The sequence below is a fragment of the Suillus subalutaceus genome (genome assembly GCF_016647625.1).
Source record: "Suillus subalutaceus strain FC151 chromosome Unknown DFJ58scaffold_29, whole genome shotgun sequence".
Taxonomy (NCBI): domain Eukaryota; kingdom Fungi; phylum Basidiomycota; class Agaricomycetes; order Boletales; family Suillaceae; genus Suillus; species Suillus subalutaceus.
In genome coordinates, this window is record NW_024540278.1 from 287268 (window position 1) to 306915 (window position 19648).

The following is a 19648-nucleotide window of genomic DNA, read 5'->3' on the forward strand; positions in this document are numbered from 1 at the left end:
ATTCGGATCATCATCCGGATCACCACCGTTATCATCGGGTGGATTACCAGGGAAATCATCATCACCATCATCGGGATCATCATCGTCCGGAGGTCCTACGGCAGGAGTGCCGTTGGGGTTTCCGGGTGTCGACGATTAAGGAGTTCGGATATGGTTTGAGCGGTTCCGTGGGTGCTAACACGGCGCTGAGAGAAACTGGTGAAGGTGTTGACTATAGGTGTCGGATCACAGACGGAGGGAGGTTAGTCCGACCGCGTGCAGAGTTGTTTGTGTCTTGGTAGGAGGCATGATAGATGTTAAGTAACTCGGAAAGGTATGAGTTCGAATATACTGTTAAGACCGTACTCAAGTAGTATCGGATCCGAAGGGCTTCGGCCTCAGCTCGTGCGCTGTGCCCCTTTCCCGAGTCTTGCCCCTTATTTCAGAGAGCTAAAGTATCGCGTCTAGTGAGACGGATAAGTATTGTAACGGATAAGTCTTGTATCGCAACGGATAAGTATTGCAATGGATCCGTTAAGACTTCCGGATATCGAACGTATAGAGTAACGGCTAATCCGGATCGGATCCGGACTAGAAAACTAACGGGTGAGGACTGTCCGAAGACAGAGGCGGATATGTAGACTATAGGAATCTATCCTACATAAGTCTCGGAGTAGACAAGAGTAGCGTACCCAAGTCCGGACGGATAACGGAGGGACTTAGAGTCCAGACGGAATGAGTGCAATCTAAGATGATATTCGAACTGATCTACTACAGCGCATATACAAAGGTTTATATACTACAGATAGCTAATGTTAAGACCGTACTCAAGTAGTATCGGATCCGAAGGGCTTCGGCCTCAGCTCGTGCGCTGTGCCCCTTTCCCGAGTCTTGCCCCTTATTTCAGAGAGCTAAAGTATCGCGTATATAGAGTAACGGCCAATCCGGATCGGATCCGGACTAGAAACTAACGGGTGAGGACTGTCCGAAGACAGAGGCGGATATGTAGACTATAGGAATCTATCCTAAGTCTCGGAGTTGACAAGAGTAGCGTACTCAAGTCCGGATGGATAACGGAGGGACCTCAGAGTCCAGACGGAATGAGTGCAATCTAAGATGATATTCGAACTGATCTACTACAGCGCATATACAAAGGTTTATATACTACAGATAGCTAACGGAATGATCAATAAGCAAAGGTGTGAGGCTATGTACGAAAGTATAAGCAAAGTAAGTAAAAGTGGATTCGTAAGTGTAGCGGATCAGTAAGCATAGCGGATCAGTAAGCATAGCGGATCAGTAAGCATAGCGGATCAGTAAGCAAAGCGGAAGTAAAGGATAACCGGTATACCGGTGTAACAGGAATACCAAAAGGAGATGAACGATAGTTAGAGTTATATGAACAGGAGATGAAATAAGAATCAAAGCGGATCTGTGGACCGGACGATGGATATGTTCATCGGATCTGGATCGGATCTGAGATCCAGATCATCGGATCTGTAACCGGATATATGGTATATGACAGCTAACGGAATGATCAATAAGCAAAGGTGCGAGGCTATGTACGAAAGTATAAGCAAAGTCTAAGTGGAGCGTATTGGTAAGTCGGATGGATCACGAATCATGAACCGGGAATGAAGTACAAGTAAAAGCAGATTCGTAAGTGTAGCGGATCAGTAAGCAAAGCGGAAGTAAAGGATAACCGGCATACCGGTGTACAGGAATACCGAAAGGAGATGAACGATAATTAGAGTTATATGAACAGGAAATGAAATAAGAATCAAAGCGGATCTGTGGACCGGACAACGGATATGTTCATCGGATCTGGATCGGATCTGTAACCAGATATATGGTATATGACAGATCTCATCCATCACGGACCTACCCAACCTCAAAGGTCATAGCATTCGTATCGGAGGTACCCTAGAGTATCTCCTCCGTGGAGTTCCTTTCAACGTAGTCAAAGTGATGGGTAGGTGGTCTAATGACGCCTTCACTATATACCTGCATGAATATGCTATAGTAATAGCACCATACATTCAAGCCTCCCCGGTTCTCGAACCCTTCACAAACATCACAATGCCCCCAGTGCACTGAATAGCTCAAGTGAGTACACCTCCTTCCTTCCTGGGTCTACAAGCTGCGCTGAACGTGTCGCTGCACTCCTAATACCCTGGGACTCACAGCTCACTTCTTGCACCCAGGTTTGGGCAAACATTTCGGGCCGGAAAACCCTGCAGGTTTTCACCCAAAACTTTCATATACCTTGCTGCTTTGTATCTAAACCATCTGCGATATACTCAACTCTCATTACCCTCTTCTTTCTCCTCCTAAGTCATCTAAGCATCGACACACATAGAGCACAAACTCCCTAATGAGTGATTCTAAAAAAGTAATTCTGGAATCTTCGCGGCGATATTCCCGGCTTACGTAACCTTGGAATTATATTTACTTTGGTCTTGAATTCATCAAGCAGACATATCTGACGATGACCACCTGGGCTCAGGCCATTCATCATCCCTGGTTCGATCCGCCACCTCTGAAGCGGAAACTGTCTAACGCGGATGACGAGCGCCGTGCATCACCCTATCAGCGCTCGTCACCAAGTCCCACGAGCCGTGCCAAACGACGCAAGTTCAACACACTGGAGCATGGGTTTGCCCACCTCACGCTCGCGTCGGTGCCGGTCTACTCCAACTCAACGAGTGGGGTGGTGATTACGCCCATTAATTCCACTGTTTCATCTTCCGAATCTACGACATTTCTACCTTCTAGTATCGTCCTCCCTAGCTCCGTCGAGGAACCGCCGCACGAAGTTGAAGCGGTGGCGCCCGAGGTGAACATGGAGAGTTTGGACGAGGGAGAATGTAAGCGTATTTTAAAGTTTATCGCTGATGGTCTGACTGGTTATGCAGACACTGGCAAGATCAAGGCGGCTCGTCACTATTCGATATCGATGCCTTTGCTTCGGCGCCTACGAAAACACCAGACGGCACCGCAGCCTATCATTCCCATCTCGTCGCCCAGTACGGAAGGGGGCGCTCTTGTGTTGTATCGGCCGTTGCGGCCGCTTTCCCCTACTCGTCAAGTCGATGAACAAGCGGAATCTGTAGAGGAGGTTGTTACGGCCGGTGCTGCGAGCTTTGAGCGTGATGAAGACGCGATGGACATAGAGTAGAACGATACGCCCATTCATTTGTTTGCTTTGGTATTTATTAATATCCTAAAACGACACATCGACTTTACGAAAAACAAGAACTGCCCATCTATGTAGGTAACAAGCAAAGCACATGAACGAAGAACTAGAGAGAAAGGTGAAAGCTTCTGAATCAACGGGCGTCAAGATTGCGAGTACCATAAGATAACATAGCGGTCCCAGAGGGACCCTCTTCCGTAGGATATAGACCTTCTGAGTAGTTGATGTGAGAATGATGGTGCCTGGCGTGGGCGTGAGGGTGGGGAACATGGTGCATTTGGGCGGGGGTATATGGGGGACGGAGGGTAACGGAGCCAGAGGAAGGGGCCGGGAGCTTTGGAGGATTGGTTGTGACAGAAGTATTTGGCTGATCTTGAAAGTGATGTTGGGCAGAAAAGGGGGGTTGGGCGTAAGGGTTGACGTGTAGGACAGGGTCATCGATGGGAGGAGAGTTATTCTCCTCCTTGTCAACGAGAGGTTGGTCGTCTACGTCGTCGTCTGCAATGTCACGAGCATTGGCGACCTGGTTCTTTTGAGCAGCGATTTCCTCTGCCGTGAGGAAGCGGCCACCGGGACCGCGGGGACGACGCATTGCATGTTTGTGGCGACTTTCATGTAAATATGGCTAAAATAGGATAAAATTTTTGTTGTATGAGACTAGAATGAAGGTACCTTTCTTTGCCTTGATAGTCTGTGTACTTCGTCTAAACGAGCACGAGCGACACGACGCTTGAGAATACGAAAATATTGTTTTGCATTTACATAGAGGGGTTCTTCATCTACTTGGTGATCATCTGTTGGAGTTGAAGTTTGATCTTGTTCAATGTGATGATGTAGGAATAAGTCGTCTGCAGGAGAGTTACGATGAGTTGTGAGAGCGGGTGAAGAAGGACCTGGGGAAGGGTTTCGGGAATGATGATAAAAATGATGATTATAAATATCAGAAGATTGACGAGAAAAGGGAGAAGAAGGATGAGTAGGATGACTAGCTGCGTAATGGTAAGCGGAATCGAGCAGCTGATCGACAGGATCGCCCATTGATTGGCTGCTTGCACAAGCGTTGACTCTAACAAACTAATCCACAACGGTCACACCCCCACATCCTGTCACGTTACTTTACGTAAACTCTTCTTCTTCAAAATCAACAACATGGACACGAAACTGTATTCATATATTCATCAAATTCATTAACAATTCACTAATACCATTATTATAGGAGAGCATTAAAAGTTCAAGAACTAAAAGAAATCCTTTCAAAGGCTTCTATACCTCCAGGAAATGCAAAAAAGCAGGACCTCATCAATAAAATTTTAGCAAACCCTCCTGCCTATAGACGTCTTTCACACTCTTCATCCTGGTACTAAACCAAAGATCTCTAAACCAGCACCACCTCCATCTACTGATGATGATCTCGTGCGTTTTTTTCTTTTTAATTCATTCTTCATGTCCTAATTTTCACACAGCTCGCTCCTCCAGAAGAGTATTACGTCGTCCCATACCCACGTGTCCCCACTCTGACCCTTTCCATAGAATCGACTGGATGGTAGAAGAGTCCATTACAGTAGAACCTGCATCTCCGCCCAAGACATCTGAACAGGTTGGCCCTGTTTTTTGAACCGAATATATCATCTCTAACTTTTACTTAAGCCCCTTCCATCACCTGTACCAGCCGCTGCCGCTCTACCCGCACCCGCACCTGCCGTGCAGTCAGAAGAGGATAAACGCAAAGCTCGTGCAGCTCGTTTCGGTACGACGTATGTTGAACCCGTTCAGAAGCAACCGAAAAAGGCTGGGGAGGTGAGCACCATCGTCTACCGACTTCTACTCTTTTATGACTATCTGCTCTATAGAATCCCGACGTACTCAAGGCCCGAACAGAGCGGTTTGGAACTGTCGCTCCCGTTACCAAGGGTAGAGGAAAGCGCACAGCACCTGTCGAAAATGTTGATTCTGAGGAACAAGAGCGTAGGAGGAAACGCGCAGAACGGTTTGGTTTGCCACTATCCGTAAGTCCGGTATTCATGGTCAGCGCTGTATTCACCCATAAACTGCCTTAGGGCAAGGCGTAAGTATTGTTGGACTTGTTATTCTTGAACAGTTTTTATTTATTCTCACTGTTGTTGTTCATGTATATAAGCGCATATCTTTTTGGAGTGTATCATGTAGACGGCTTAAAGTTGTATTCGAGAATACTCACTGTTATTCTGCTGTACACATTGGAAGTTGATCCGGATCATCAGTGATGGCGGCAGTACATGCATAATCCGGGGCTAACAGTACTTATACCTTATAGCTGGCATCTTAATCGACGCGACCACCACACCCCTTTACAGTACTGCATTTCACATCCATCGACCATGTCCTATACATCCTATCCCCAGCGTTCTACGTGGCTCGAGTTTCTTGGGTTCCCCCCCGGCTATGGCCCTTGGACTTATCGTGCTATCCCAGAACCTTTGATCTCATCCGAGCTTGCACGTCTGGCTTCCGCACACGTTAACAATAGTAAAACAACCATGACGGGCTGTGTCTCCCTACAGCCAAGCCCAGATCCAGACGACCGCTCCCAGGACCGCTTTGTCGTCCTAGACTGGGATGGATGGTCGTTTTCTGCTGTGTTTGACGGTACTATGTGCAACCTAATTGTATTCAAAATAACTGTCTCTGATACTTATAACAGGCCACGGAGGGGAAGAGGCTGTAGACTACGTCGTTCAGGAGCTCCCCTCGTTAATCCACGCAGCTCTCACCAAAGCTCTGGCCAATGCAGGCACCGCACCCCTTGCACCCTCGGCCGTCTCTACCATTCTGCAGTCTTCTATCCAAGCCGTTGATGACACCCTAACTAATGGAGTCAAACACCTCTTCCCCGATGAAGCAACCCTCGCCGCCCTCACAGACGAGCAAATCAAGTCCATCATTAACGGCCCCACAAACCCCAACAATCTCACGATTCTGCGCTGTATGCGTGGTACGACTGCCCTCATTTCGCTCGTGGACCCAAAGAAGGAGAATCTCTGGGTAGCCAGCCTCGGTGATTGTCAGGCTGGTACGTGCCCTTTCCGCGACAATTGAACATACCAGGTTGATCTTGTGCGCAGTGCTCGGTACTAAAAACTCCAATGGTAAATGGGATGCAACGATCCTCAGTGTAAACCACAGTGGCAGGAACCCCGCCGAGGTCGCGCGTATCCGCAAAGAACATCCAAACGAATCTGAATGCATCAAATTCGACAGAATTCTCGGCGCAATCGCCGTCACACGAGGCGAGTACTTTCCCCAACCCCATCTCTCATAAGCCGCATCAAACACAAACATATATATTCACACAACCATCTAGCCATTGGTGACCACATCTTCAAGCTTCCGGTATCCTACACCACACGAGTTTTCATGAACTGCGTCCCCGGCTTCTCCGTCTCCTCCAAACTCGAACATTTCCTCCCGCATAACAAATCGCCCCCCTACCTGTCCGCTCTTGCCGACATTAAACACGTTGCTCTCCAGCCATCCACAACTAACACATCTGAATCATTCTTGATCTTGTGCTCAGATGGCCTCATAGATCTATACGAACATACGAATTCTACCTTGGAGGAGATTCTTACACAATGGGTCCATATGCTCGGCGAGCGTATGGACAGGAGAGGTGCCAAGGTCGGCGGCGAGGCGGACAAGGAGAATACAGCACTGGTGCTACTGAGACACGCGCTGATGGGCGGAGGGGTGGATAACCCAGACCGTCTCGCACAGATGCTTACAGTGGAGATACCCTGTCGGTGGATGGATGATACGACCGCCCTTGTCCAGACCCTTGACTACGCTCGTGGAGCGCATCTATAATATCTATGGGCAGTTGGACCATAGGTCCAGCACTGGGTCCCACGCTTGCTTTGCACTGTACAAGGCTTTTCGCGGCTAACTACATGTTCTGCTGGCATTTACGAGAAACCAGCTCTACGGTACCGTACTACTAATCAAGGGCAATGAAATAATTTTTGTGCGGAAAATCTTAATGCCCTATCACCCTCGCAACCCAACTATCGACAGTGACAGTTCCCCACTACCAAACCTTGATGATTCTTGATGATTGCGGAACTCCACGTTATCCAGCTCATCGTCAGAGAGCCTAGAGCTCTGCCTCGGGACATGCATTCTTTTCTCACAGCAGGGCTGCTTCACCCATCGACCGTACCAAAAGTGGGTTCGATGAAAAAATGCACCCTGAAAGTATGTCCGTACCCTCGGACAACGCCACAGGGTGTGCGAATCGCGATATGCGAGGCTATTAGAGGCTATTAGTCGGTTTCATGAACTGAAATGTTGCTCTTTAGCGCAGCACGCAAGTGAATGTCAGTGTCATAATTGCTGAACGTGACCAAGGTTCATTTCTTCTCTACTATGTAACTCAGCGCTACAACATGTAAAGCTGGCAGGCACGTCATGATGATCCAGATGCGTCTGGTGGGGGCGGTTCGCGAAGCGGGTTCTCTTGCCGTGCTTGGCTAAGTAGCTCGCCCAGACCTTTCTCTGTGACAGCTTTCTATATTGCAAGAGATCAGTATCGGAATCATAATCAAATATCGAACGAGCAGACAATCTAGTGAATTGAAATGAATGTTGCTCGGGAAATCATTCCCTGTAATGTAGAGAAAAGAGCTAATGCTTACCTGCACGCAATCTTTATATTTCGCCCAGATGCTCCCACATTTACGATCGTATTCTTCCTTCTTTAGCTTTGAGTACTCAATTCTTTGACTTTGTGAGTGTCCCTTGGTATTGGCGTTGGCAATAGCTGGTTCGAGGTAGCCCTCAAACCAAGTATTGAAGCAGGCATCATATTCGTGCTTCAACGGCGTGCATTCTGGAGATAACGAATGGGCCATTCCTGCAAACCCGAGTGGGAGGCAACGACCTGAGAAAGCACTTACGAACGACGGTGTGTTCACTGCTTCACGTCGCGCTTCATGTAAAACGTCTTAGTAATCGGCTGCGGCTGTGCTACCGATAATAATAATCTTTGCTGATTGATATCATACGCTGAGTCACTGACACACACCTCCGGAATATAATTTTCGACGGGGGCGACACCTGTTGAAACTAAACATCAAGTAGTACTATAGCATCCATGGATCCAACTAACGAGCAACCCCTGTTCACTTGCTTGTCATGTTCGATAGCCTTTCTTTCCGCGGAGGAGCAGCGTATGTCCTGGCACTCCCTCCTGACTTGATGAATTAATGCATGGGCACACAGGCACGCACTACCGCTCAGACCACCATAGGTACAATATGAAGCGTCGTGTCGCATCCCTGCCACCAGTTAGCGCTGCTATATTCAATCAAAAGGTGCTCGAGCGGCGTCAGGAGACCGCGATCATGTCCTCACTGAAGGGGAGCACCTGTGAGGTGTGCGGGTACGTTCCTTCTGATCGCAATAACCACTTTCTTTTTCTTTCTTTTGCGTCGATATCATCATCTCGATATAGTTCTTGAATCGAAACTCTCTGACACACGAACAGGAAAACATACACAACAGAAAATGCATATAGATCCCACATAAATTCCAAGAAGCACAAAGAGAACGAGCTCAAGACTTCCTCACAGCAAAGTCAACCAGTACCCCAGCCGGACGAAGTTCCTAGCGCCCCCGTAGATCCCCCACCGTCATCCACACTCCCCGTCATCTCCGAATCTCCCATACCCAAAGACCCGACCCTTAGTGTACCCGCGACCGCAACCGAAGACGATATCAACGAAAGCATAGATGCTAGGATAGCTGCTGCCCGCTCACGTCTTTCTCCAGCACACTGCCTCTTCTGCACGCATACTTCCTCGACGCTTTCAGAAAATCTAACGCACATGTCTTCTTCGCATTCCTTTTTCGTCCCTGATGCCGACTATCTCGTCGATCTCCCTGGCCTCATCACATACCTTGGTGAGAAGATTGCAGTTGGAAATGTCTGCATTTACTGCAACGGCAAGGGACGTGAGCTTCGGACGCTCGAGGCTGTGCGGAAACACATGCTAGATAAGGCTCATTGCAAGATCGCCTACGATTCCGAGGACGACCGACTTGAGGTGTCAGACTATTACGACTTCACAACTTCATATCCCGCTGACACTCACAAGAAGAAGTCTAAACAGCCACGCGCAGAGGACGAGGAGTGGGAGGACGCCGACGATGACAGTGGAGATGCCGAAGAGGTCGTTGATGAGGCCGCTTCAGAGCCTCCTAATTCTGAATCAGATTCTGATGAAAGCATACCCGAGAACCAGATCACCTATGGTGATACCGAGTACGAGCTTGTTCTCCCATCAGGTGCACGCATCGGCCATCGGTCGATGAAGCGCTATTACGCACAATCCCTGCAGCCTACGCATATCCAGAGTAATGAAGACCGCAATTCCGGGATCGCACTTGTCCGCAGATTGCTCGCAGACAAGAATTCTGCTCTTGTACCCCGCAAGGGTGGGTTTGGCGCACATGGGCAAGGAATGGAGACTGTGAAAGCGAGGAATCGTGGTGAGGCAAGAGAGGCAGGGAGGCATGTACGAGAGTTCAGAGATCAGAAGCGTAGGGAAGATTTCAAGACACGAGTAGGTTTCATACACAACAGCCAGAAGCATTTCCGGGACCCACTTCTGCAGGTGTGTTTTGTACCTGACTAACCTTCATATTGTTGCTCACTCTCATCCTTAGTGAAGACGCAGAGTTTCATTGTGCATGGTAAACTATGCATGATATTCCTTTGGCATTTCCAAAACCACTTTTCTTGTCCCATGAAAGCGTCTCTAGAAGGCGGAAACATAAGAAAATAATGCTATAATATCAATGAATTGAAAGAGCGACCGAAAGGTCGATCTTGGTTAAGTAGGGTATAATGATGTACGACCGATAGCAAGAAGACAAGACACGAGAAGGAAACCAATCAATACAGATAAGCCGCGGGCACCACGCCCTCCTGGCCTGTTTGTGGATTTCGCGTATACCACCACCTGAGAAAGAATATGAGCATATGGACCATAAGGCTGAATGTTGTCTCTTACGCAGTGTCTCGATCATCTAACACCTCTACCTCGAGCCCAGCCGTCAAAGGTAGTTCGCCCTCACCCGTACCATCGAACGAGTAGCGAGCGTGTGCAGGGCGAGTGAACTCCTCTTCGGCAGCCATCGTACCCACGACTGCGTCTGAAGGAGTTTCAGCTCGCAAGTAATTGCTACCGTCTGGTCCAGATGGATCAGGCTCTGCAATGGTGGCTTTTCTCGCGGCCTCATCCTTCTCAGTGCCGACCATATTTAATGGGCCCGGGGCACCAAGAATCGTTGTTCGTGTAGCCGCGTTGATGTGCTCTAGTAACGACGATGGTCGGTGTTGAACTGAATTATCGTCGTCGTCATCGTCGCTGGCATTATACTTGGCTACTCTATCATCGCGACGAGACAGTAGGGTCCAGAGAATGCCAATGAGTGCCAACAGGAATACAACCCCAGCTGCGATGGCAATGGAGATGAGAATGACAATACCAGTGGCGAGGAACTCTGTAAAAGATCTATGAGCTATGGTTCGAGAAGATATAAAAGTCACTTACGTTGTTGAGTGAAGCTGAAGTTTGCGAGTGAATAGAACAGTGAAGAAATTGAACCCAACGCTCCCTGAGCAGTTACAGTGGCCATATAAGGAATAAATGAGGAGCCATCGAAGAGGACAGAGGACGCAGAACCGAACGAAGAGTCGGACAGCGCGCCCGAGATCATCAACATCCGGTCAGATTCAATGATGCTGTTAGCTGAATGCGTGTTCAGCAAGGGAACCATGACAAGCTGGGAAATGTTGGTGGTGCCCTGAAGCGAAGATCCAACACTACTCCAAGAAACACCATCCCAGAACATCATGAACGGTGAGGAACCATCATCGGTGCTGAAGACCGAGATAAGTCAGATAATGTGTCTATGAGCAGTAACATCGTGCCACTCACCGACCAGCTGCAAAGATGCTGGAAGAGTTGCCATTGTTGACCGTCACTGCCGTAACTGGTCCTGGAATTTCAGCGCTGTTGCCAATGGCGGCCCATGTGGAATTCGCAAAATTATACTGTGCGACATTGGTGGTCGATCCACCTGATAATGTGATAGATCCAGCAGCAATCAAGGTTTCTTGGTTGTTCTACCGAAACCCAGTCAATAACATGTTACCAGCCAAGACCATAGAATGGTACTTACTCCTGCATATGAGACAGACGAGATATCTCCCTGAATACCGCTTCCGAGCGGACTCCATTGATTCAAGGTGGTGTCAAATAGACAGATTGCTTGGCAAGACACAGAACCAGCCTGCGCGAACAAACCAGCGACAATGACAGCATCAGACTTATACGTCGACGACGTTATCGAGCGAACGACGACCGAAGATCCTGCAGAGGGTTGCAATGGTTGCATGGATGACGTATCCCACTGTTGAGCAGATAGATCATAAAGAGCCAATCCACTCGCTGAGGTTCCAGTGAGGTTGAATTCACCGCCAACGAAAAGCTGTTGCTGCTGATCAACATAGACGGCACGAACGACACCATCGATCTGAGCGCCAGCGAGCGCAGATATTGAAGACGTAACGGGATCATAGATGGCAACAGCGGATGAAGTCGTAGAGGAGGAAGAGAATGAGAAGTTGCCTCCAATTATGGCTACCTGGTGGGAAGTGGAAACATTCGTCCAGAATGCCCCAGCAAGGACAGCGGGAGCAGGAGCGGGCGGGGAGGGCGGCAGGGCGCTTGAAGTTGCGCTCTGGCGAGTAAACAAGGTTCCAATATTGAGATGAGATATCCATGCAGATGGTCCGCGACGGACGTGGGGATGACGCTTCGTTACGGTGGCCGGGGAAGATACATTCGCAACGCTGCTAGTAAGCTGGACACCCATAGGCGTCACCAGCGGGCCTGTGCTTCCACCACTGGACAACATCACAAGGCCGCTGGAACCGTACTCTGCCATAGTACGCACATTACCCGCGACGAACTGTGTTTGCTCCTGACCCGAAGCAGGTAAAGTACCGTTGCCGATGAACGTCATGTTGCCCACTACAAATCCGCCACTGTTCACCCACGAACCGATGCTAACATTCCAGGTAGCTAAACCACCAGCGGGAACACCAGCAGCCGACGAGTTAAGGGTCTCAGTGAAATTGCCTGCAACCACGATTTGCCCATTGGCAAGCGCAAGGCTATTGACCACACCATTAACCCCTGCGTCCATGGCCTTCCACGAATTAGAGCTGATGTCGTAGATAGCGACGCCATTGAGTTTGCCCTGCGTGGAAGCTGTGTTGGTGTCTGTAAAAGAGCCGCCAACGTAGAGCTCGTTGCCGCTCAACACGAAGGAGGTCACGGGTCCATTCAGACCATTATCAGGAAGGGAAATGAACGATCCACTCTTGAATGCGACGATGTTTGAGACGCCGCTTGTTGAGCCGGAGATAAGCTGGAAATTACCACCAAGGTAAATAGTGCCAGAGGGGTGCTGTGCAACAGCTGTGACGGACGTAGTGGTAGAAGTCGTAGCTCCCAGGGCGTTATAGAGATCAATGGATATCACGTCCAAAGAAGTCTCGCTTGTGTTGGGAATAGTTCCGGTAGCATCAATGCTTACACTGGAACTCAATGGCCACTCAAAGAAACCGAAACCATGCAGGGAACTGCTAGTCGCGTTGGACCCAGACGACCCAGACCCAGCGGCGGATGTCACGCTGGCCGACGTCAACACCAATGCAACATTACCGGCGACGAGTTCGTACTGCCCATCCTGACCAGTCCCTTCAGGGTTGTTCGCAAGCGCCATGGATACGGTGGTCACGAAGTCTGTGGATGAGGGGACGACAGGACCACTGTAGACAAGTGTGGTCGTATCTGACTGGACCTGCTGTGAAACAGTGGAAACCCAGGGTTGACTTCCGCCGCCTGGAAAGACAGTGACTTGGACAGATGTACGGAGGGGACAGTCCTGGAAGTCTGCACAACCCGGAATGACAAGGTATACGTCATACTGGCCAGACGCAGAGACGTACGGCTGCCAGGTAAAACTGGGAGCCTGAGAGGGGGATGTACCAACAGCTACTGTGGAGACTAGGACGGTTTGGAGTGTTGCGGGGATATCGGTGACAGCATCTTTCGTGGTCCACTGGCCTGTACTAGTGGTGTTGGATGGATTAGGTGAAAAGCAGGATTTCATATTCCCGTTGCTAGATGCGAATGCGCCAGAGGACAGCAGCTGTAACATGTGCAAACCGGGAGCTTCACCCGTCCAACCCGACAGAGTGATCTGTATACCGGTCAACGTCACCGGAGCGGTGAAAATGAAGTCCTGGTATAAGATTGATGAGTCGGTCGACAGAGGACAGGTAGTTGTGCATGTCATGTTTTGTCCGGTTGATGGGTTGACATATGACAGAGTCTGTACTGTATTGTCTGGAATGGATGTGACACTGACGGACGCAAAATGAGATCACAAATTATCCTCATCTGTCTGTCAAAAAACACATACCTGAAAGTCGTCGTGCCAAATCCACTCTGGAACGTGTTGCCAAGGCGAACACCGTAGGCACTAATAGACGAGAAGTCATTGACAGTAATTACAGCGCCATTTCCGTTCGCAGCCAACCACGTGTTGCCAGGTCCATCCGGACCAGCAGGACACAGGATATTCGAAATGTTGCTGAATTGAGCGTTAGATGATGACGGTTGTCCCAATATTTCCGCGCCTTCAAGAGGAACGGGGACAAGTGATGAAGAGAACGGCGTGGCCCCAGGAGAATAAGGAATATTAGGATTGTTGGTGTTATTTAGTGCAGTGGCATTCGCGGCGAAGGAAGTGAGAAATGAGCCGGCAAAGAAGAGACTATTTTCTGAGGCGTTGGAAGTTATGGAAAAGACTTCTCCGCCATCACCTATGAAACCTTTAAATGGGGGTGCGGACCAAGAGTTGGACTTGGTGTCCCATACAGCTACAGATGAACCGGGTGACGTGAAGTGGCCACCCACCCACAGCTGGCTGGTGGATACATCGCAATAAAGCGAGTATATTGGACCGTTAGGACCATTTGAGCCGAGCGCAGCAAATACGCCAGAAGAAGGCGTGTATGACGCGATGTTGCTGGCGGACACGGATGTATTGCCAATAGATGAGAAGGATCCGGCGAAGTAGAAGATATCATTGATAGCGCAACCTGATTGAATTGAGCCGCCTGCATTCGTAGTGCCAAGCGTAGTTAAGGCGCCTTCACCGGTGCGAGCGAGTAAGGAAGACACAGAAGGGTCAAATGTGACAGTAGTAGCATTGTTGAATAGACTGAGACCCGCAAATGCACCTGCAAGGCCTACTTGACCCATACGACTGAAATCGACCATCGGTAGTGACGCGAACGCGGAATTAGCGAGAAGAGTTGCGAAGAAGAATGTCGAGGGCCATCGTATCAAACTTGATGACTGCGAATGCATTTTGAATATCAGTAGTCCCCACGGTAACGTTCCAGGGTATATAAACCCTGATGGAACCTAGAGTCCTCTACAGAAAAGCAGAGTTTAAGTGTCAGCCCAACGACGTTGAAAGGAAAGACGGTTTGAAACTTTGAATCTTCCCATCAGAACGCGTTCCAATAAACCATCACGTCCACGTGGACCAGGTCATGGACCTAGGCGGTGCACCGCACTTTTGACTGGACTTTATAATTGTCTTGACTGCCTCACGAAGTCCTCACACAGACCGTTAAATTAGAAACTCGCAGCTTATTTCCGAGTCTGTGCACCCATCTCCGAACCGGAAGAATGTATCAAGAAAATTTTACATAGCAATCGAGAGGATCAACTATACCCGAGCACTGCAGTGCCCACTTCTACTCTGTTGCTTCTCATCCGGATCTAACAGTAGTTGAACTCATGTCGGCAACGCGCCCGACTGGCTGTAGGTGAGGAGAGCCTGTATCTAGAATTCTGTTTGATCGTGATCCGGTACAACGTCAGTCATATACTACGACGCATGTCCAATCAAAGTCACTCACTGAGGATATCTATAGCGGTGCACGTTTGGCCTCTTTGCATCGGCCTGCAAAATGGTATTGTCGGAAGCTCGTTGTGACAGCAACAAGTGCTTCTCATTGATAGCTGCCCAGATTTCACTCGGTGTCATGTATTGAGCAAGCCACCGAGTTAGATATACGTCTTGGTTTGGCGACGGTGCCCATTTGTAAAATCCGACTGCAAATAGAGAAAGCAGGACTGTGTTGCGCCAGAAAGGTGTAGAGAAACCAGCTAATTAGAATGCGCAAATGAGTCGTGACTTCGTTTATGGATGCGACCGGAACAGCATACCTTCACGTGAATAATGGGTGTCATCATGGTGCTCATCATGAGCATGACTATCGTGCGACGCGAATCTCCGCTGAATGAGTGAAACGCTCCCGACTGCGTGCTTTTGGCGCAAGAGCAGGCTCGCTCTCGCCAGCGACATTGTGGTTATAGATAGAGTTGCTCGTGCCGTCTCGGCAATTTACTTGCGGACTTGGAAGTTCGGATCAGGCTGTTCATGCATAGTTGCGTGTTTCATGGTTCTTAAAGTATTTTCAGCTCTTGCTCGTGCTGATTTATTATCGTTCATCGTTAATATCATTCATTCGACCTCAAACAACCCTTATTCTACCAGAGTATGCAATTACTTTTTAGCAGAAAAATCAACTAAATTTGTTGTAGGACCTGCACATACCCAAACCATGTTAAGACGTGTACTACCACGCTTGCCGCTTTTCCGAGTCTCTGCACCCATACTTCCAATATCATCGCGGTTAAGTGCTCGCCCAGTACCCGCAATGTCCCTGACCGGTTCTCCTCGTTTGTCGAGCCCGAGGCTATTTCACCACGTCCCTGCTCGCCTTACGTCAACTCCACCACCTCAAAACGATCCAGCACCACAGTTACCTCCAGATGCTACCCTCTCTCAAAGGCTGAAACACCTCATCAAATCTTATGGATGGTATGCCCTTGGAGTGTACATCGTTCTCTCCACACTGGACTTCACTGTCGCGTTTGCTGGAATTAACTTGTTGGGTGCCGAGCAGGTCGCGTCTGCTGCCGCCTACATTAAAGAGATCGCTATCGGGTTCATCCATACCAAGCCACCAGAGCCTGGGCGGGATGAGATGGATGCCATTTCTGCGGGAGATGCGAGCCGCGAGGGCTTGTATGCCACCTTGGTATTGGCTTATACCATCCACAAAACGCTATTTTTGCCTGTCAGAGTTGGTTTGACAGCTGTTTTAACTCCTCGATTGGTGGGCTGGCTGCGTACAAGAGGGTGGGCAGGTAGTGAGGGTGCAAGGAAAGCAGCACGCGATATGAGGGATAGGATCCAAAGAAAGGATTAAAATCAGCCAGATCGGCAGATTGCAACGTCATTTTATTCACACTACTCAGACCATAGTCACGTACTATTTGCATGGCAATCATGCTCCCCTTCGTTGCTAATTTTAAACTAGAGCTATATTCGTACACAGTCGATTGGAGACATTGTATGCAACCTAAGTATCTTTGAAGGCACGTTAGGCAGACACCTAATGGCTAAAGCATTCAACTAACTGGTTTGTTGTCTTGTGGGGCAATTATTGACTTGAGGTAGCCAGCCAGAGACGCGACATACCGTAAATACCGAGACTGGGTGCTCACGTACCAGTATAAGAAACGACTTGATTCTTTGCATCTTCCTCACGATTGATGCTCGTCGAGTCTGTTCGCATTGCAAGGTTAACTGCATATTCGGTCGGCTGCGAGAAAGAAGCCTGTTACGAAGTTTACGGTGACCAGGTATTACAATAGTAAGCACTGCATCAGCCGCGCTCACTCCAAAAGGAATTCCCGTTGTTCCCGAGGGTGGAAGAGGCATTGGAGGATCTATACTAACATCAAGAACGCCGGTGACGAGAGGCACTTCTCAGATTCTCAAGGACTGCAGGCCTATGCTTTAAAGCTGTCGTATCTCCTATGTATTGCATTGTATTATTTCCGCTGAAGGTTGTGATAGATGGACGCAAGACCTTGTAATATCACTCAAATTCAAACCGATGATATTGGTTGACCCTGGTGGATATGACTTGTCTTCAGCTAATAGGCTAATGTTGGTGCAGGACGCATGTCCTTCCTTATGGAATCCTATCGCTGTCAAACCGCGAGTCGGTGGAGGAAGCTGTGAACTTTTTCAAGCGTGGAGTGTGCTAGTAGGACAGCGGTAAGTTACGTGGCAGTCTCAAACTGTTACTTACCAATTGATATCGACTGCAAATTATTCAATTCGATGGGCCCATCTGGAGATATCCGACGGGAGGAACAGTATTTCTATTGCAAGGACGATGAATTATATTGAGGGAGAGAGCACTGAGTAGGAAAGATCATACCCGGAGCCCGGATCAGATAAGAAATCGTACATAAGATCATTAGCAACTGACTCGATTGAATGGAAAATGCCGAACACCGAATACTGAGCTCAACTCCAAAGCTTTAAAAGATTTTCCTTACCTTACTTGTTCCCAATCCACTCCTGATGCAACTCGATAGCTTACAGCACCCAAGATCCTGCAACCGTTTCTTCTCCCTTCCTGAAATCGATGGCTGTTGGTGACTACTACCACCTCCCATACACATCGACGCCTTTTGAAGGCCCAGAGAAATTACTGGAAATCTGGTTCGCTTCTTCCCCTGCCCGTGTGCCAGACGCACATGCACCAAAAAATGGCCGTATTGGCCTGAGGAATGTTCCAAAGCAAGTCTGGGAGGACATGCTGGACATCGTCAAATGCAAGGTCCTCAGTGTTATTGAGGGCGAAGAAACTGATGCTTATCTTTTGAGGTATGTGAATTGGTCATCGCTCGCTTTTTTATTTCTTGTATGGCTGGAAGGGCCCTTAATTTAATACTTTTTCACAGTTGAAGATCGTTATCGCTCATTTTCTTCAATTTAGCGAATCGTCTCTGCTTGTGTTCCCACATCGCATTATCCTGAAGACATGCGGCACAACACTAAACCTCCTCGGCCTTCCGCGCATCCTCGAGATCGCGCATAAATTTGCCTCGCTTCCATCAGTTTATCGATGCTTCTACTCACGTAAATCCTTCATGTTTCCTGAGCGCCAACTCGGCCCGCACCGAGAGTGGAAGGACGAAGTGTCATTCCTTGATGCCATATTTCCAAATGGAGCTGCTTACACTGTAGGCAAAGTCAATGGAGACCATTGGCTGCTTTACTTAACGACGCCTGGACAATATGGCGGGAACGGGGAAACTACTCCGAGTTCTCCCAATTCCTTTTCGTCGTCACCTCTTCAGTCCGAGAGTGGGGAGGAGAATGAGATCAACCAGACCCTTCAAAATGTTGAAACCGACACGCCATTCACTCAGGACTACACAATTGAGATCCTCATGAGTAACCTGTCTCACAAGGCTCGCGAGTCCTTCTTCTTAGCTCCTCCAGTACAAGATGCCCCATCGGAGTCTCCGTCGGTCATTGGGAGGACTGTGTCCTCTACCATTGGGATTTCAGATCTTTTCCCGCCTCACCTTACTACATTGGATGCTTATGCGTTCGACCCTTGTGGTTACTCCTCGAATGCTCTCCTGAAATGGGGCGACGGAATTGAGGATGGCCACAGCGGGGAGGGCTACTATACAATCCATGTGACTCCTGAAGAAGGCTGGTCATATGCCAGCTTCGAGTGCAACGTGCCACTGTCCACTTCTCCGTCTTCTTCGGCCAAAAATATCCCCGATTTACATACGTTGATCAGACGCGTCGTCGACATCTTTCAGCCGGGAAGACTCAGCCTGACCCTTTTCATATCCAACGCCAACAACAATGCCGAGGAGGACGAGGGTGAGACTGCTGTTGAAGCCGCTCAGCGGACTTTCAAGTCTACTCTGACAGCTCAGCGCCCTGTGTCATGTTCTTCTGGTGATTCGGTAACGGGCGATGGGAGTGGACAAAATGATCGCATGTTGTACAAGAGAACGGACAAGATTAATTATCAATTTGGTGGTTACAATCTTGCGTTTGCGAGTTTCGAGCTTCGATGAAGATGTCATTTCGGTGGTGTTAGGTTGTACGCTGAAGTTATCTTTCTTATCTAGATGCGCTCGTACTTTCCTGTCAATCTACTTTTTGCTACCTTCGTTTCCGCTATACGACCCAGATTTCGGATTACCGTTTGTCCACCTTGTACACATGATGGTGTTGATCATCATTACCTGGATTGTTATGAACTGTCAGGTGCACAATTCTCGATTCACAAGCTCAGGGCATTTTCAGGGCATAAGCTTTGAAAGTTCCTGGTGTCTGATATAACAGATCTAACTCCTAATGCTGTCCTAATGCGTAATTGGTTATCGGCAATGTCCGTATACCGAAGCGCCATCATGGGATATTGCTCATGCCCATGGGAGATCC

General features: G+C 48.8%; 10 protein-coding genes across 10 annotated transcripts; 6 read left to right on the forward strand and 4 right to left on the reverse strand.

Annotated features, from left to right (window-relative positions):
• Positions 1-2467: 2467 nt before the first annotated feature.
• DFJ58DRAFT_839715 (uncharacterized protein) lies at positions 2468-3157 on the forward strand (the record flags this gene model as incomplete). Its single annotated transcript, XM_041392552.1, has 2 exons — positions 2468-2846; positions 2895-3157. 2 exons carry the CDS (start codon positions 2468-2470, stop codon positions 3155-3157), a joined length of 642 nt encoding a protein of 213 aa, XP_041246106.1.
• Positions 3158-3698: 541 nt separating this feature from the next.
• On the reverse strand, positions 3699-3970 carry DFJ58DRAFT_615263 (CCAAT-binding transcription factor (CBF-B/NF-YA) subunit B-domain-containing protein; the record flags this gene model as incomplete). Its single annotated transcript, XM_041380956.1, has 2 exons — positions 3699-3800; positions 3848-3970. Coding segments are annotated over 2 exons (225 nt in total), but the record flags the coding sequence as incomplete, so codon positions are not given.
• A 298-nt stretch (positions 3971-4268) lies between these two features.
• DFJ58DRAFT_744241 (uncharacterized protein) lies at positions 4269-5386 on the forward strand. The gene is made up of 8 exons (XM_041387305.1): positions 4269-4338; positions 4392-4510; positions 4560-4588; positions 4639-4655; positions 4706-4772; positions 4823-4972; positions 5026-5181; positions 5233-5386. Exons 1-8 carry the CDS (start codon positions 4325-4327, stop codon positions 5242-5244), a joined length of 564 nt encoding a protein of 187 aa, XP_041246108.1. The 5' UTR covers positions 4269-4324; the 3' UTR covers positions 5245-5386.
• Positions 5387-5532: 146 nt separating this feature from the next.
• DFJ58DRAFT_657358 (protein serine threonine phosphatase 2C) lies at positions 5533-7018 on the forward strand (the record flags this gene model as incomplete). Its single annotated transcript, XM_041381973.1, has 4 exons — positions 5533-5800; positions 5856-6224; positions 6277-6445; positions 6475-7018. The coding sequence occupies 4 exons, from the start codon at positions 5533-5535 to the stop codon at positions 7016-7018; spliced, it is 1350 nt and encodes a 449-aa protein (XP_041246109.1).
• Positions 7019-7643: 625 nt separating this feature from the next.
• Positions 7644-8061, reverse strand: DFJ58DRAFT_611084 (mitochondrial distribution/morphology family 35/apoptosis; the record flags this gene model as incomplete). Its single annotated transcript, XM_041380886.1, has 2 exons — positions 7644-7718; positions 7846-8061. Coding segments are annotated over 2 exons (291 nt in total), but the record flags the coding sequence as incomplete, so codon positions are not given.
• Positions 8062-8303: 242 nt separating this feature from the next.
• DFJ58DRAFT_715441 (C2H2 type zinc-finger-domain-containing protein) lies at positions 8304-9908 on the forward strand (the record flags this gene model as incomplete). Its single annotated transcript, XM_041384127.1, has 4 exons — positions 8304-8379; positions 8432-8591; positions 8697-9827; positions 9878-9908. The coding sequence occupies 4 exons, from the start codon at positions 8304-8306 to the stop codon at positions 9906-9908; spliced, it is 1398 nt and encodes a 465-aa protein (XP_041246111.1).
• Positions 9909-10106: 198 nt separating this feature from the next.
• DFJ58DRAFT_657330 (cortical protein marker for cell polarity-domain-containing protein) lies at positions 10107-14556 on the reverse strand (the record flags this gene model as incomplete). Its single annotated transcript, XM_041381971.1, has 6 exons — positions 10107-10173; positions 10225-10717; positions 10768-11096; positions 11155-11342; positions 11399-13652; positions 13712-14556. The coding sequence occupies 6 exons, from the start codon at positions 14554-14556 to the stop codon at positions 10107-10109; spliced, it is 4176 nt and encodes a 1391-aa protein (XP_041246112.1).
• Positions 14557-14932: 376 nt separating this feature from the next.
• Positions 14933-15747, reverse strand: DFJ58DRAFT_777504 (uncharacterized protein). The gene is made up of 3 exons (XM_041389564.1): positions 15535-15747; positions 15225-15474; positions 14933-15156 (listed from the first exon to the last, which is right to left on the reverse strand). Exons 1-3 carry the CDS (start codon positions 15671-15673, stop codon positions 15075-15077), a joined length of 471 nt encoding a protein of 156 aa, XP_041246113.1. The 5' UTR covers positions 15674-15747; the 3' UTR covers positions 14933-15074.
• On the forward strand, positions 15748-16399 carry DFJ58DRAFT_744246 (uncharacterized protein; the record flags this gene model as incomplete). Its single annotated transcript, XM_041387306.1, has 2 exons — positions 15748-15866; positions 15913-16399. A coding segment is annotated over exon 2 (465 nt), but the record flags the coding sequence as incomplete, so codon positions are not given.
• Positions 16400-17676: 1277 nt separating this feature from the next.
• DFJ58DRAFT_777510 (S-adenosylmethionine decarboxylase) lies at positions 17677-19481 on the forward strand. The gene is made up of 2 exons (XM_041389565.1): positions 17677-18058; positions 18171-19481. The coding sequence occupies exons 1-2, from the start codon at positions 17817-17819 to the stop codon at positions 19276-19278; spliced, it is 1350 nt and encodes a 449-aa protein (XP_041246115.1). The 5' UTR covers positions 17677-17816; the 3' UTR covers positions 19279-19481.
• Positions 19482-19648: the final 167 nt, after the last annotated feature.